Source organism: Teleopsis dalmanni, chromosome 2 (genome assembly GCF_002237135.1).
Source record: "Teleopsis dalmanni isolate 2A chromosome 2, ASM223713v2, whole genome shotgun sequence".
NCBI lineage: Eukaryota > Metazoa > Arthropoda > Insecta > Diptera > Diopsidae > Teleopsis > Teleopsis dalmanni.
The window spans coordinates 231,759,349-231,775,670 of NC_051847.1; the positions used below are offsets into that span (position 1 = coordinate 231,759,349).

The window sequence follows — 16,322 nt, forward strand, 5'->3', positions numbered from 1 at the left end:
TAGCGTATAAAATGCAAAACACGCACGAAATTAAAAAGTGGCGCTAATACTAAGGCTGACTTTAAAGCTCTAAAATAATATTACTATATCAATTATATAAATAAAATTAAAGAATTCTCTATAACTTACTGATGAGAAGGTTTTAATACAGCTTCGGATATGTTAATAGCAATCATAGTAACTTCACTTTCCTCCGTTTCTGTATTTTGAGAATTCAAACACTTTTGTAGTGAAACTTGTATATCACTATAATAACAGCAGTAAATATTATTTATAAAATAAATTTAAGTAATATACAATTTTTACCTTATATTATCAGTTGTATCTTCGCTTATAAAATAGTCTTGAAAGTAATATGTCATCACTTCACATAACCATATAACAAGCGGTTTATCTAGAAGATAACCTTTATTAGCATTATCATGTGGTCCAGCGACACAAATGCTAGCCAATTCATCAAAAAATAAAGCTAACGATTCTGGACAATGCATTATAGATGAACGTATTCGCTCTGTAAATATGAGAATAGATTATAATTTATTTATATTTGCCAACTAATGACAAATATAGTACATGCAATTATTTTTTTTAATTTGTTAAGCTGCTGAAAATCGTTAATTGATTTCTTTTACCAATATAATTTGCTGCCATTTTTCCACGACCATCTGGTAAATCACTGGCTGTGTTGAATGTAGTTTCCAAATCATCAATTTCAATATAAGTTTTCTCAACGCGTGCAATGCTATCAACCAACTGTACACCTCCAATGATTCCTTGTTTTTTAATTCTAAAAGATATATATATTCAATGATTTTTCATTAAAATTGTTTAAAAACTTTACTTACAATGGAACACGACTTATCAATTGTTTCTTGACCAACATATCAATTTGATCTTGCAATGGAGTACATTCATGGAATCCAGGCTCAGGAAACGCTATACAACATAATAACTTCATAACCATACGCGTTTGTGATAATGACATTTCATTCAAACGGTCAAGCAAGGGCTATTGGGAACATATAACAATAAAATATATATTATGGTATATATTTATGTATATATATAATAGTGAAAACTCTATTAAATGAATTATGGCATAAACACAAAGAGTCTTTTAAGAGTAAAAATGGATTAAGGATGGAAAGAATTTTAATTGAAATTAACATGTGTCAAGACGTAGAAATTTAACCATTTTAATGGTAGAGAGCCAAAGATCAATTGGACTCAAAAAAGTCTCTTCTTTTTAATATAAAAATATTATTATATATTACTTGGAAGGAAAGTAGCACCGGACCATATACCCAATTGACTACTTTAATTTTTCTTTTAACAATACAATGAACACAATAGTCCAATTGGCCTAAGTAGATCCACCAGGGATCGCCGGTATAACCTAACCTAACCTAACAATACAATGTAGTACCCCAATCTTCTTTTAACAACGGAAAGTAGAACCTTAGTATTTATTTTTTATATAAAGTACAATCTTTTTTCCGGCTAGTTCTCTAAATCGGATAGAATTGCTTATGCTATTTTTGTCCTTTAAAGAGAGCTTTCTTCACTATACTATAATAAAAATAATATAATATATAATTTGTGTATAGTATAATAAAAATTTGTGTGTATAAAATACCAATAAAAGCATGCCCCAATTTCGCACTTCTTTAGCATATTCACGATGTAAGTCCGTCAGTAATTCCAAAGCTAAATTAGTCATATTCTGCAAAGATCTATCATATGTAAGCTCTAATAATTTCTTTATAATATCCTTTTGTATAGCAGCGTCTATTTTAAATAGTATACTAAGAAAATTAAGAAAAAATTTATTATGAAACTTACAAATAAAAAATAAATATTTTTAAAATTATTTACCAATAAGATGCTCTGGCAAAGTTTACTACTGATTTGTGTTTTTCTTTAAGAAAATTATGTAATATTTGCATTAAAATATTAGTTAGCTTCTCCAGTGCAACGCCGTACTTGTCACAGATATCAAAAATGATTTCAACAGTTATGTGCTCAAGTTTAATACGACGTCGAATCTGTATATGAAAATTTAGAAGTGAGTTATTTTCATAGTTTAATTATATTTAATTTTTAAATTTTATTAAATAAATACTAATATATACGTTTGTAATAAATACTTACAATATTTTCAATATACATTGAATTATCCTCCTTAATATATATTAGCAGTAGCAATATCATGAAATCTATTGATCTGAAATTATTCTTAATTAATAGTTATTCTAAAAAATTAACAGTTCTTAATTTTATATAATATTTATTAACTTAAGCTATTATACTATATACTATATATATTTTTACTGAGTTTTATATTTATATTTAGGTGAGTTTTATAGCAGGAGATATTAAAGGAATTACTTTCCCAACCATTACCCATTCACATCCTAACCCAGGCTACAATAACGAAAGCAATACATGGGTTAGGAGACAGACTAGGTGGGCTGTAAGCCAAAAAAGGTTCCAGAAGCTGCAGTATTTAAGCCCCCGAGCCACATGTGAACTATGACGACCAAGTGCCGTTCAACGGTTACTATACCAACTATGAACGTCAGCTTTGCATATATTAATTCTGATCAAATTATTTAAATAAAATAAAAATATTATTTTTTTAATTGATAAGTAATCACTGGTATTCATATAATTACTGTTGTAAAACAATAAAAATGCGACAAAATAAAAAATGTAATAAAATTATTATTTCTAATCAAATTATATAAAGTAGAAAGTCGTGTTCATAGAGAAACAAGACTTGTGATAGTTTTTTTAGTTTTTAGTTTAATTGAAAACTAATTATTGGTATTCATATAATTACGGTTACAATAAAATAAAAAATAAATTAAAATAAAAATAATTAAAATAAAAAATAAATTAAAATAAAAATAATTAAAGTAAAAAATAAATTAAAATAAAATAAAATAAAAAATAAATTAAAATAAAGAAATAAATATTAATTAAAATTAAATATAATAACAACTAACTTAAATTCCACAGGAGGCAAACCGCTAATCTTCTTCTGCCAAAGTGTGTAAAATTTCTTGGAACGTATAAGACCTTGTTCTATATGATTAAAAACTTCTGAATGTTTTTCTATCACAGAAATATCATTAAGATATATTAAAATTTCTCTCAATGTATTCACAAGCTAAAAATTAAGCGCACATTATTTAAATATATTAATTAAAATAATTTATAAATCTTACTTCTCGTACACTTTCATCATTGTCTTCATTTAATATTTTTAGTAAGAATTGAATAACAACTGGTAACAGCTAAAAATATAACCAATTATTATTAAGACTTAAAACTTATGTAATTATTTAAGTGTAATTTAATTAAATTATTTTGTTTTTGATGTTCTTATTGTATTTAATACTTACGGTATGCTGATTTTGGCTTTCTTTAATATAAGATAAAATTTTATTACGTATTTTTCCTTGCATATGAGGGGTCAAGTTCAAATGGATTAAACACTGCATAATGACGGGATTGAAAAAATCTTTGCTTTCAGCAATATTGTCTCTAAAATAAAAAACAATTAACAATTTTAATATAAATTGAAAAATAAAAGCTTACAATAACAGCTGCACAAATTCATCATGTTTGCTTGGTTCGATTATAAATTCCGCACTAGCAATTATTTCCATCCTAGCACTGGGATTAGCTTTTTCAAAAATGGAATGTATACGTTCATTGATAACAGTGCCATGGGATAGTGTAATGTTTCTCATTTGTGCCAACAACAAAGTCAACAGTGGTACATTATTACCAGTTAGATTTTTATTGCTAAAAATATAAAAAATATTTAATTAATAATCATTTTAACTAAATATAACATCATACTTACGATCCACAAGCAATTTTTTCAGCCTTATCAAGCAGTATATCCAAAACATGATCACAAAGAAAGCCAATCATTAAAAAATTAACCATCATACTATTTTGGGATTGATAGACACTTTCCTCACCGGGCATATTAATTGTGCAACCACTTAATAACTTTTGCGTTAATTTAGGTTTTGTGGCTAAAGCGTCGCTTAAGCCAGTTTTAAACATTTCAATATTGTCCGGGTAGTTTTGAGATTTCATTAAAATTTCTCTAAATTTACTAACAAAAGCAACATGATCGCAAGCTGTAAGAAATTAAAAACAATAAGCGATCACATATAAACATTATTTTTTTAACTAAACTTACACAACACAAAATTATCACCCTCATCCAATAGTGCACCAGATTTCATTAAAACCATTTCAAAGTAAGTGTTTGGTGGACGTGTGGTGTTGCCGCGTGATTGCGTACGCGTTAAGGAGGCCGCAATACTGCGTTGGGACAGGTAACGTTGAGTGGGTTCCTGAGACGCCGGTATATTTTCTTCACTATTAAACGCATCCACATTAAATTCATTTTCGTTATTACTACCAAAACTAGTCCGCCTTGAGTGAGAAGTCCCAGAGGCATCTGTTGTCTAAGTAATCACAGGATATTGTTGTGAAATATAAAATCATTTGTGTGTAAATAAACCGCAGTTCATTTTTACCTTTGCAATCTTTATTGTTGTATTTTCATCAATTACATTTAAATTCCTTTTTGAAACAGTCTGATTGTTTGTCGTTTGTTTCAAATTTTTATTAAATTTGCGATTTTTATACATTTTTATGCTAAAAATGATTAATGTTTAAACACTTTGTTTTGCGCCAACTTCTTTTTTTGTACATACTTTTACTCTTGTGTACGTTCAGTTAAAGATGATCAGAAACACGCCCTGTTGGAAATTTCAAACTACTGCAATAAAATGATAACATAAGGTAGAAAATAAGGTATGGCCTTATGATATGATACGGTACCGTACGATATGTGGTTTATATAATCATTGGCGTATATGGAATATTAGGGGTATTCAGGCAACTGATTAGTTGCTTAGTAGTTGATTACAACAAAAATTTGCACACAAAAATGAAACTAAGCAGGGAATCAACTATTTCGGTGATTCTCAGATTAGTACAAATTTGATTAATAGTGCTGCCAGTCCCAAGTGTCGTAATAATAACTTAAAATGAACTTTTGTATAGAAATTTGTTAGCTATCTCTCTCAGCTGTTTGAATTGTGTGTAAACAATTTTCACTGTTAACGTATGTTCCGCTTTTGCTGTTGATGCGAGTGCTGCCAAGGCATTTACACACAACAAACTAATCAGATTACGCATTTTGGGTCGTTCAAGCAACTAATTAACATCAAAATGCTAAATTATTTTTATATTAAGTTTTTGAATCAACTAAGCAACTAATCAGTTGCCTGAATACCCCTATTATAAACAGATGTGTTATAGCACTGAAGTGATGTGCGACTTTAAATATTTTAAAAAACTGTAGAGTCTATGTCCCGGTGCGAGTTTGACGAGTAGAATTTAAATGATTCTACATTCCTGAAAAAAAGTACGTCAGCAGATCTCCGCGAGTCACAACAACAACAACAACATGAAGTACTGGGAATTTTTATCAATGATTTTATTTAAGGTGGTTTAGTGCCGTTGCAAAAAATAAATGTCAAACATAAGGATTTGGATGCGTCTTGAATTTAGGTGTATATTGGGGAATAACTTCTTTAACAGTTGGTAGATTTAGATCTTTGAGTAGATTTTTATTTTTGACAAACCACGGAGCGCATATAGCTTGTCAGATAATTTTATTTCATACTCTCTGAATTTTTTCTATGATTAATATATTCATTTCATTTCAGATTTTTTTTTTGTTCTATTTTAATTTTATTGCCGAATTGTAAATATTTTAATCTAATATCTCAAAACTCGTTAACCCACGTGTAATGATAATGAAATGTAAATATTGTAATGTTATTAAGACGTAAAACCATGTTTCCACTTGTCTCATTTAGGCAGTTTTTCTCATTAAGACCGCCAATGAGAATAATTTACAATACAAAATCCTTTCATTTAAAGTAGCTTATTGTAAATAAATCAACTGATGTAAGATGAAAAATGTCGACTTCAAAAATAAATTTCCCCACAAAGGAAATTACCAAAATGTAAAATATTTTTTATATGTTTTATACGTAAAATATAAGCAAACAAGCTATTTCATATGCATAAATGTCAATGGAAACGACCAAATCTTTATTTCATTAACATATGTAATAATGAAATAATTTATTTCATATCCTATTATGTTGGATTCTGTAGGTATATGGTTATCATCGAAAACACTCTTATCACATACACTATATATCTTTTCTTCACTTAAAGTATATAAAAATAAAAGAAAGATTTAATATTATTTAAAAAAACAAAATCTACTTTTATATGAGTAAATTTAGTATTTATTATTTTATTTATTAAAACTTCTATTGCTTTGGTTTAATATAATATGCGATAACAATTTTTAATCTAATGTATAAATAACTTTTTATATTCGTAATAAAAAATTATAAAATTTAATTGCCACTACAAAAGTGCCTCTAAGTATTTTATTAATGTGTTTCATATTTATTTAAATTTTAATATTATAAAAAAATAAGCCATATTAATGCTTAAGTTATCATAATTATATATTAGATAGTTTGATAGAATTTAATATATTAAAACTGGTATAATAAATCGTTTATGAAACGAGGATATATATAACGATAATAAATGATTATGTCAGAAATTGACCAATGTTCTTAAAGACTTCTTGAGTTTCTATAAAATATGTAATTCATTAATAATAAATTTAAGAATTTACGTTTAGAGAGCATAAATTAAGTTTAAATTTTGGAAAGCCGTAAAAGTCTATAATGCATATACGAGTTTATATTAAAAATATCACTATTCCAGTAAAATTGGAAGCTTATTGTTGTTTATTCTTCGCTCGGCGACGTTTAAAGCCAGTCATTTGCTTTAACAGTTGAGAGTTTTCATCATCTAGATCCATATTTGGTTCCCAGAGACGTAAACGTTTTGGTATATATATTAAGCCAATTAATGTAATTGCTATTTAGAAATAGATATTATACAATAATTTAAATTATTTTTTAATTTCACAAAAATTAACTTACAATTCAAAACGCATGGAAAGATCACATAAAAATTAAGTGTACTTGAACGGAAGTACAAAGTTTCGCTGACATACAATACCATGGTTAAAGCCAAAGCACAACCACCCATACTCACGACACTTTTTTAATGGATAATATTTAAAAACAATAAATTAAAACTTTTTATTAATTATTTCAAAAAGGTTAATAAGAACTTACGGTCTGTAATGTATATATAAAGTGCAATGCACAAGTGCTACTGCTTTAAGCAAACAATACATGCCTATTATGCGTGATATTGTATAATCACCTATTAGAAGAGTTATTATAGATAATATTCAAATTTAATATGCATTAACTAACCTTCAATAAATTGTGTTTCAGAGTGATCACCTAAAAAGCTACGACGCTCTATATAACTACGGAATGCTGTTCCCATATCCATAAAAGCTACAAAAGCTATCCAGCCTCGAAAGGCATATAGTATTTTTCGTTCCATTTGCGTTTGATACGTTTTGGCGGTTGATCCAAAACTTTCTCCAAATTAAAATTGAGGTATATTTTTGTTTTTACACTGAAATAGAAATTGTAAATATATTTTAATATATTCAATTAATATGAAAACGCTCTTAATTAAATATTATGCTTTAGAGCTAGAAGATCTAGACCTACAAATTTAGTATAGTTAGTTTTTATTATACTACTTGGCATACAAATTTATATACAACTTATTCCAATTTATAATTATTTACTACTCGAGTCTCTTCTTTGATTCTCAGTCGCTACATCAATTTTTTTTTGTTTTTAGAAATACACTATTATATGTATATTTTTTGATAATGTTAATTCTTCAGTTTTCTAAACTCTAAAAAAATACAAGTCGTCTTGACTAAATTCTAAATTCTATTTGTGAATATTTAATCTGTAAATATTTTTTCTTTTCGAAAATAAAATTAGAAAGCTTCCTTTTGTTTTAATTACTAATCTAATGGTATCCCAATGAACCTCATAAATCTCAATATATTTTAATTTATTCTTAATTTGTTTAAATAGCTGCTATTTTTAATAATCATATTAATATTCAGTATCCGCTAGTTATAACATTTTCGTTTTCCACAATTGCTGAATGTATAGAATAGAATAGAAATAAACGGGTACCAGCTCCCAACGAAGCGGAGCATTGCGACCATGGTCAATCTGGATGCATAGTATCTAATACAGCATCACTTTCTTTATATATCATCTTTGCTTCATCTTTTATTTTTTGATTACGCTTAGTTTAGAAGTCAATTATTTTAACCTTATTTCACAACTTGATCAGCTAATATAGTTAACTAGATTTTAATAAACAATTCAAATTTAGTTCATAATCAAAATATTCATAGCAAAAAGATTTACCTAATAAAAATTTTTTTTTAAATAAAAATATTTTATTTTTATCCTAAAAAATAAAAATTTACGAGTTTTTGACAATACAGTTTGAAAATAATACAAAATTGTTTTTAATAAACATATCGTTAGCATGTTTAGCATATCAAGTCGTGTGTGAGTTCAAGTAAATTAATGGTAAATTGAGGGAAATAAATGAATATATTTATCATGAATATATTATTTACCATATTCATTAAATTTCTTATTATTTATAATTGGGTTAAGAATATATTTATTTATATGAATTATTCGCTGCAGATATATGGTAGCGAATGTTGGTATTTACCAGAATTTCAAGAAGGGTAAATTAGATAAAGATTAGATAAATTAGGTGATACCATTGTGAAAATTTTATAAGATATTTAATAAATAAAGTTGAAAACTAAAAAATTAACAAAAAATAATAAATAAGTGCAATAAATATATAAAAAAATATTTACATAAGTACAGTGCAAAAAATCCCTAGAATATTTCAATTTACTTTACCTCAATTTACTCGAACTCGCACACGGCCTTAGTACGCAATCAAAATTGCATTTAATTCTCTTGAATTATTTCATTAAATACGTTCAAAACAAATCATTTATCTATTAACTCTATAGAATCTGCTATAATCGATGCTTGACTTTTTATAATTGCTTGAAATTAAGAAACCATACCTGTCTTTCAATTTTTAACGATCATTTTATTTATATTCAATTAACCGCATTTTGAATTCTGTGACATTTTGTGATTACTTTTTAAACTTTATTTAAATAACTTTACAAAAACTTCCTCATCAATCTATTTTTTAAATCCGTAAAAGAATATTTGATAGAAACAAATGGCACTTGAAAAATACAATGAAACTAAACTCACTCAAAACTCTTTTTATAGATCATACTTACCTACATTTTATACCATATAACTGAATACTATATACTATAAATGCATATAGGAAATGAAATTCAATATAACAACGAGAAGAACAACAATTGTAACTAAAATTTTATTGGATTAAAACGTCATTGAACGCTGCCTATCTCATGCGAAATAAGAATCTTTTGTAAAATGAACCAACCACTCAGTCCAAGTATAACACTTCAAAGTAACAAAGGGAAAACAACAACAACAAAGCAACTGCAATAAAACAAACCGTAAACCAACCAAATAAACCACAACTGTGACAAGAATTGCAAGTCTATTTCCTGTGAAGCTCGAGCACGTAAAATCAATATTTGATTAAACAAAAAAATGTTCCTTTGCAATTCACTTCACTTCAATACAATACAATTCAAATACAATTTTGTTACCAAATCAACATGAACTATAATTTAAGTATTTTTATTATTAACAAACACTCTTTCTGTTGAGAAGAATGTGAAAACTTTTTTAATTTTAATAGAATTATTAATAGCGCAACAAAATTAAAAAAAACAAATACGCACATTTTGGCATCGATGTTGCAGTGAGTGTCGTTGTTTATAAATTCTATATTCGTTTTGCTGTATTAAATAATTATTTTGATATTATCAGGGGAGCTGTTTTAATATTTCTTATATTAAACAAAATTGCACAACTTTCCGTTTGACATTTTTTACGATTGTCTGTCTGTCTACCGTTCCTAGTCGTCGAACTGTGTACTGTGTAGTTCACTTGCCGTTTATGCTCTTGTGAGTCTGTCGATAAACACTTGCATCTTCACCGCATTTATTATTATCTCTACTGACAACATATTTTTCTTCTAGAACTGCCGGCATATTTTGGAACATGCGTACAAGTCGCTCTCCTCGAACTTGAATGTTTTTCTTTAAATTATACCGTAAGATTCGATAACTAGGAAATCACTAGAACAAAAACTATACTTTTGTTAAAATATAATAGTAAACATATATATAATAATATATGTATATATTTCCATATAGCAAAAACCCTCAACATTATTTACATTGCAAAGTAATTAAATTTGACAGGCACGAGTTCTAAGCCTGGCACTTGCAGTCCAACCAAATTATAAACGGACTATAAACTAATTAAATAAAATTCGATTACCTCCAAAGACCACTGATGAAGAGTACTTGGCAATACTCGAAACAGCGTTGTATGGTCAGCCAAATTTCAATATATTAAATAAAAAATTTTTGTCTTTATCCTTTCTTTGCTATTCGAATCGGTCTAATTAAATTAGATTCTAAAAATATTCTCATTATCAAAACGGATTTTATTATTATTATAAAATATGATAGATAAATAGATACTTCTTTATTATTCAATTTCAAAAATTTTTAACATAAGTATTATGCTTTAAGTCTAAAAACATTGTTTAGAGTTATTTAAAAATATATTACTTAAAATATATTGAAAAACAAAGAATACGACAATGACTTGATAGTAGTCTGTCGGAGGTGTTGGATTTATATAAATTTGCCTTCTAGCTTAAAATTATTCACAATTTAAAATTGAAAATATAAAGAATTCTAATTAAAAGCTTATGTTTTAAATATTAATTAAAAAGTAACAAATTTGTTTATAATTAGTTTTCTGTTTTCTGTATAGTTTTTCAATCTTATTATTAAATATGTATAATATATATAATTCAGCGATTTTACTATTTTAGTCATATTGTACGAGTAGATAAAAATACTCTGACTAGAAAGTTATTTGATTCGGTACCCGCTAGAGTAAGGAAACGTGATAGAGAACCTCCAACGATATAAAAGCAATCGAAATTACCAACTGGCGACAGCTTGTTTAATTCTCATGTACACACTAATTTAAATCCAACTGATTTGAAACTGAATTAGCTGGGTTTCTCTGCCTTGAAGCTCCGAGTCGGAGACCAGGATAATCCTGGCATCCCATACATATCCATATCCTTTCTTTCAATACCTTATAAGCTTTTGATATCCCATCCTAACGTATGAATTCTTCTTCTAATGCAATCATGGTTTTTGTCCTATAGGTCTCACCGAACTGTGACAACAACAAAGCGCATAATTTATGCAATAACTTTCTTTTTGTTTGTATTCAACGAGAAAAATCACAGAGAGAGAGTTGTCTAATAAAAAAATATTAACTAAACAATATAATATAATAAGATGGCTATAAACAACATCTAATAGTTGTTGTTGTAAAGTATATCGTTCCACTGTTCTCGTGATTCAGCGATCACAATAATTATTACCGGCCAGGGCTACGTACCAGACCAAAGTGCAGTTCACCACCCATCAAAAGGATATTACAAGTAGATCCCAGCGAGTTACAACAAAAAGAATTATTACCATTTACTGTTTGTTAATACAAAATCATTGAAAATAAAACTAGTTAATTAACTTATCAAAATTTATTAAAAAATTTTACAAAACATATAAAAAAACATTTACAACTATATTTATAACAAACATTTATTTATAAAAAGTATTAATAAATTGATCGTTTTTATTGCCCTGTTCCCTTAGCAGCACTTTCTTCACCTTCGCGATATTCCGCATAGTCAACGAAGCCGTCTCTATTCTTATCCATTGTATTAAGCACATAATCAATAACGTCGGACAATTCCTTATCGGTATATATTTTGGTATCGTGCTCTTCGTTGCCATCTGTTTCATTTAGTTTTGGTTTTTCCTTAACTGCGTAAGCAAAAATATTATTGATTAAATAAATTTCTGTTTTGACAAATGCAACACCTAAACAACATTTTGGCTCACCAAAACCAATTGAAGCCGCTAAAGTTTAAAGTTTAATTGAAAGTCGAACGCACATTTTTGAAATGAATGCACGGCAATATCAAGCAAGACGTTAAGACAAAAGCAAGATTAAAAAATTAAATTAAAATTAATTTACTATTATTTTTATTTAATGGTTTCAACAAGTGTTGCGAACAGAACACTCGCTGTATTTTTATTTGTACATAACATTTAGTTGATTGCATCAGTCGTTTTATTTCCAATGGTATTAAACATATAAGCTTTTACTAATTTAAGTTAATTGGAATACGAAATTTTCAAAATAATGTCTATTTTATAAACATTAAATAAATATTAGAAATTTGCAGTAGAAAAGAAAAGTGCATATAATTTTATTATTTATTAAATTAGCTTTAAATCTAGGATGTACAAAGAGCTCATCAAAAAGAGTGTATACAAAACATAGAAATCTCCATGTTTTTTTAACAAGTAATTTAATAATAGCACATATTTTTTTTATAAATTTATAAAGCTTTTTTTATTATTTTTAATTTCAATCAATGTCATGTTTTATAATTAAATCGAGATTCGAGTTTAAAGTTATATTTTTGTGCACTTAAAAGCGCCTTCAATTAAAACATGTAATTTTGTAAATTTTTAAAAATTTTAATTATAAATTTGTTCGAATTTGGAAGATTTTTTGTTACTTAAATGGAATGACTTCACGTTTTAACAAAATTTAAATAATTTTATTATTTTAATAACACAATTTAAAAAAAAAAACATATGCCTTTAAGGAAACAAGGACGCAAATCTATCTGATGAGATGAAAAGAAAACAAGATGAAATTAAACAAGATCAATTGGAAATCTTTAGCGATTTTTAATGTTTACGCGTCTTGTTAGTTTTGCTGTTGTTGCTGCTGTTGTTGTTGCTGTTTTGTTGCTGCTTTTTGTTGAGCTTTTATAAATTCTGGATAATCAATAAAACCATCACGTGATGTATCATCCATTTGTAAAATGGGATCAATTAGAGCAACTAATTCCTCATCAGAGAAAATCTTTTCTTCAATGTGTGGTTTTTGGGCATCAGTATGTTGTTCTTTGCTGCCTTGTTCTATGTATATTATTTCATTTATTTATTGAAATTTTATTTTATATGATAGCGTAGTTTTAATGGGTTATCAAATTAATTGAAAACGACACAATGAAAATAGTTTTATTTGTCATTCAATGAACCGAACCAAAACCAGTACCGCATAAGTAGTTTATGGTATGAAGAAATTTTTATGAAAAAAAAAAAACAAATAAAATGGGTATTAACAAAACCTCTATACCAATTAAAAAAAAATAAAATAAAAATAATTTTAAAAAGTTGTTCATCTTACCATGCCAGTGAATAAGTGATTTTATTAATTCACAGCCATCTAATTTATTATTATTATCGGAATCATGCATTTTGAAATAATGAAATTGTAATTCAGCCTCCGACATTTTACTTGTATCAATTGGGACCTGCATATGCTCTTGGATATGCCTGTAAATACATCAACATTAGATAATTGTTTTTTTTTTTTTAACTAGCAACAACATTTATTTGTAAAATGTATAAATAATTTTATAATAAAATTATTCATTTTTAAATAAATCAATAAATTAAACAATCAATACAGAACAAGGAGAAACTAATAAAATAATCTATATATGTTATAACAATTAACAACAAAAAGAAAAATTCAATTTATCATCATGTTCAATAAGAGCGACAACTCTGGTTCATTTATTAATTTTTATTATTTTCCTTTTATTGTAGCCCAGAACGATATGCTTGTGCAGTCCTTTTTGGGAATGCTAAATGCCACTTAGCGGCCGAACTGAACTGTAGCCTGAATGGCTCCAGTACATAGACACGGTCGTTGTAGAAAGCTTGCTTTTTTCCTACTTCTCTCTGCCTCTTCTCTATTTTTCACTAAAAATTCAAAACCTTTACAATGCAATTAAGAAGACGTGATATAGGTCATCATCTGTGCTCTTTTCCTTTCTTTTCCTTTGTATATGTGGCTCATTTCTTCTTCTCTATGCCTTACGACATGCTATTGTCTGTATAAATACAATTATTAAGACGTATTTTTGGTCAACATTTATGTTGTTTTTCTTTCACTCCGGGTCTCACTGTTTGTCCTCTGTTCTTTATTAAAATCCAAAGGTTGTGCTGATATAACTGTCAGTACTTCCACTATTGCTTATTGTGAGGACCACAAAATTGCTTGGAATAAGTGAGTTACACTAATTGTTATCTCCTGATATTATCCATTATCTCTTTGTTAAACCATTTGGTCTTCCAGATAAAGCTAAGAAACGGATTCTAAGACATTGATGTCACTTAGTCTTTAGTCCCGGACAAAAGCATAAAAATCATCATGGCAACTCCTGTACAGTCCACTTGTTGGAATACGCCACCGTTAAGCATTGCACAGTGCCACGTTAGTACTCCAGTAAGTATGCAAACTTTAGGTTTGCTCAGGCTTTTTGTTTTATTTCTGTTTAATCTAGGCTATGAGGTTTTGTCGTCCCTAAGACATGGAATACTACGTATGAAAATGCATGTACTATAATTTTTTATTTCTAGTTATATGTTAACCGGTTTTTTTTACAATTAAATTTTCAGTTGAAATTAAAAATTAGTTGATAATATCAAAGTGGGAGTAATGTTCGTACTAAAACGTTTTTTTTTTCATCCTGAGTTGTATTTAAAATATTAAAATTAAATTTAAGTTGAACTACTAATCGAATAATGTTCGTTTGGTTTTAATTGTCGAACTTATATTAAATATAATATGTACTTATAAATAAATATTATTTGTAAACAATAAAATTACTTTCTTTAAAAAATCATATTTTCAATTATATAATTATAAAATATAAATATTAAAAATTAAAGATATTTAAATTTATTAAAATATTTCTAATAATCTAATTATTAAAATATTTTTAATAAATATAATCAAATTGAATTTTTTTTTTAAACTTGTTTGGTAAAATAAAAATAATCTAATACCAAAATCCAAATAAATTATTTTTGATAACAAAGTGACAATTTTAATCTATCAGTGGACATTTACTATCTATCAATTTATAATATTATAGTATTAAAATACAAAAGAAAATAATATAAAAATGGTCATAACTAAACACTTTTAAGATAAAAACTTCATATCGGAATTTTAAAAATAAAAAGTAAAATTTGAAAATTTTTGTTTTGTTTTGATTGTTAAGTGTTATTAACAATTTTTAAAAATGTGTACTTACGCCCTTTCATGTTCAATGTTTGCAGCATTCAGAACTTGCTGGGGCGGATGATGTCCATGATGTTGTTGTTGTCCTGGATGAACTTGTTGTTGAACTTGCGGTGCTGGTGGATGTTGTTGTTGTTGTTGATGTTGCTGTTGTACCGGTACTTGTTGCTGTTGTTGTTGTGCAGGCACTTGCTGATATTGCACATTTTGTTGTTGCTAAAAAAATTCGTATTATAAAATTAGTTATATAAAATCATAGAGAAAATTTTAATAAAAATTTTTGAACTAACGTAATGTTGCGGCGCTACACCAGGTGCATGATGCACTTGTTGTTGTTGTTGATATTGTTGTGGAGGCGGATGTTGTTGTTGATATTGCTGCTGTTGTTGCACGGGAACTTGTTGCTATAAAATATATATTTAATATAAAAATGTAATACGTTGAAAGTCGATTAGAGAAACTCACGTAGTGTTGCGGATTTACACCAGGCACAACTCTTTGAGCATTGCAAATATTTAAAAATATGACAATCAAGAGAAATTTAAACGGCATCGCAAATTTTGTATTCATTATGGTATTTATATTGTAAATTTACGTAAATAAACTACAATTTTTTACCCGTAAAATCCTACAATCTGTTAAACCTAATATACTTGAACACGAATCAAACTTACACGTCAAATGCACAACAAAAAAAAAACACGTACACAATCTTTCAATTTATTCGGTGGGGTATGTTCAATCCAAAGGCAAAAATAATATTAATTTAAAAAATTTTTTGAAATATATGCCATGCATAAGTAAAAAGGTTTGTGGCAGCACCAAAAAATATAAATAAAAGAACTGTCAACAAGGCACAAAGGAGACAACAATAGC

At 27.3% G+C, this 16,322-nt stretch overlaps 3 protein-coding genes across 4 annotated transcripts in view; all 3 read right to left on the bottom strand.

Moving 5' to 3' along the window:
* LOC119676939 overlaps positions 1-4,751 on the bottom strand; it is a 5,062-nt gene extending 311 nt beyond the window's left edge. Inside the window, exons 1-15 of the mRNA XM_038088206.1 lie at positions 4,566-4,751; positions 4,223-4,493; positions 3,875-4,160; positions 3,604-3,813; positions 3,408-3,549; positions 3,231-3,299; positions 3,009-3,172; positions 2,152-2,224; positions 1,876-2,045; positions 1,637-1,805; positions 846-1,009; positions 633-787; positions 307-511; positions 130-246; positions 5-69 (exon numbers count right to left, since the gene is read on the bottom strand). Coding sequence (XP_037944134.1) covers positions 5-69; positions 130-246; positions 307-511; positions 633-787; positions 846-1,009; positions 1,637-1,805; positions 1,876-2,045; positions 2,152-2,224; positions 3,009-3,172; positions 3,231-3,299; positions 3,408-3,549; positions 3,604-3,813; positions 3,875-4,160; positions 4,223-4,493; positions 4,566-4,679 — 2,374 coding nt within the window. The 5' untranslated portion in view covers positions 4,680-4,751. The remainder of the gene's footprint in view (positions 1-4; positions 70-129; positions 247-306; positions 512-632; positions 788-845; positions 1,010-1,636; positions 1,806-1,875; positions 2,046-2,151; positions 2,225-3,008; positions 3,173-3,230; positions 3,300-3,407; positions 3,550-3,603; positions 3,814-3,874; positions 4,161-4,222; positions 4,494-4,565) is intronic.
* A 1,910-nt stretch (positions 4,752-6,661) lies between these two features.
* On the bottom strand, positions 6,662-10,175 carry LOC119684048. 2 transcript variants are annotated; one of them, XM_038097989.1, is made up of 5 exons: positions 9,914-10,175; positions 7,419-7,629; positions 7,275-7,365; positions 7,077-7,195; positions 6,662-7,011 (listed from the first exon to the last, which is right to left on the bottom strand). In XM_038097989.1, the coding sequence occupies exons 2-5, from the start codon at positions 7,552-7,554 to the stop codon at positions 6,869-6,871; spliced, it is 489 nt and encodes a 162-aa protein (XP_037953917.1). In that variant the 5' UTR covers positions 7,555-7,629; positions 9,914-10,175; the 3' UTR covers positions 6,662-6,868. The 2 variants fall into 2 exon arrangements, with proteins under 2 accessions (XP_037953917.1, XP_037953918.1); XM_038097990.1 differs by lacking the exon at positions 9,914-10,175 and adding an exon at positions 9,633-9,706.
* Positions 10,176-12,705: 2,530 nt separating this feature from the next.
* On the bottom strand, positions 12,706-16,191 carry LOC119679019 (GATA zinc finger domain-containing protein 10-like). The gene is made up of 5 exons (XM_038091156.1): positions 15,912-16,191; positions 15,737-15,850; positions 15,460-15,662; positions 13,539-13,687; positions 12,706-13,267 (listed from the first exon to the last, which is right to left on the bottom strand). The coding sequence occupies exons 1-5, from the start codon at positions 16,014-16,016 to the stop codon at positions 13,053-13,055; spliced, it is 786 nt and encodes a 261-aa protein (XP_037947084.1). The 5' UTR covers positions 16,017-16,191; the 3' UTR covers positions 12,706-13,052.
* Positions 16,192-16,322: the final 131 nt, after the last annotated feature.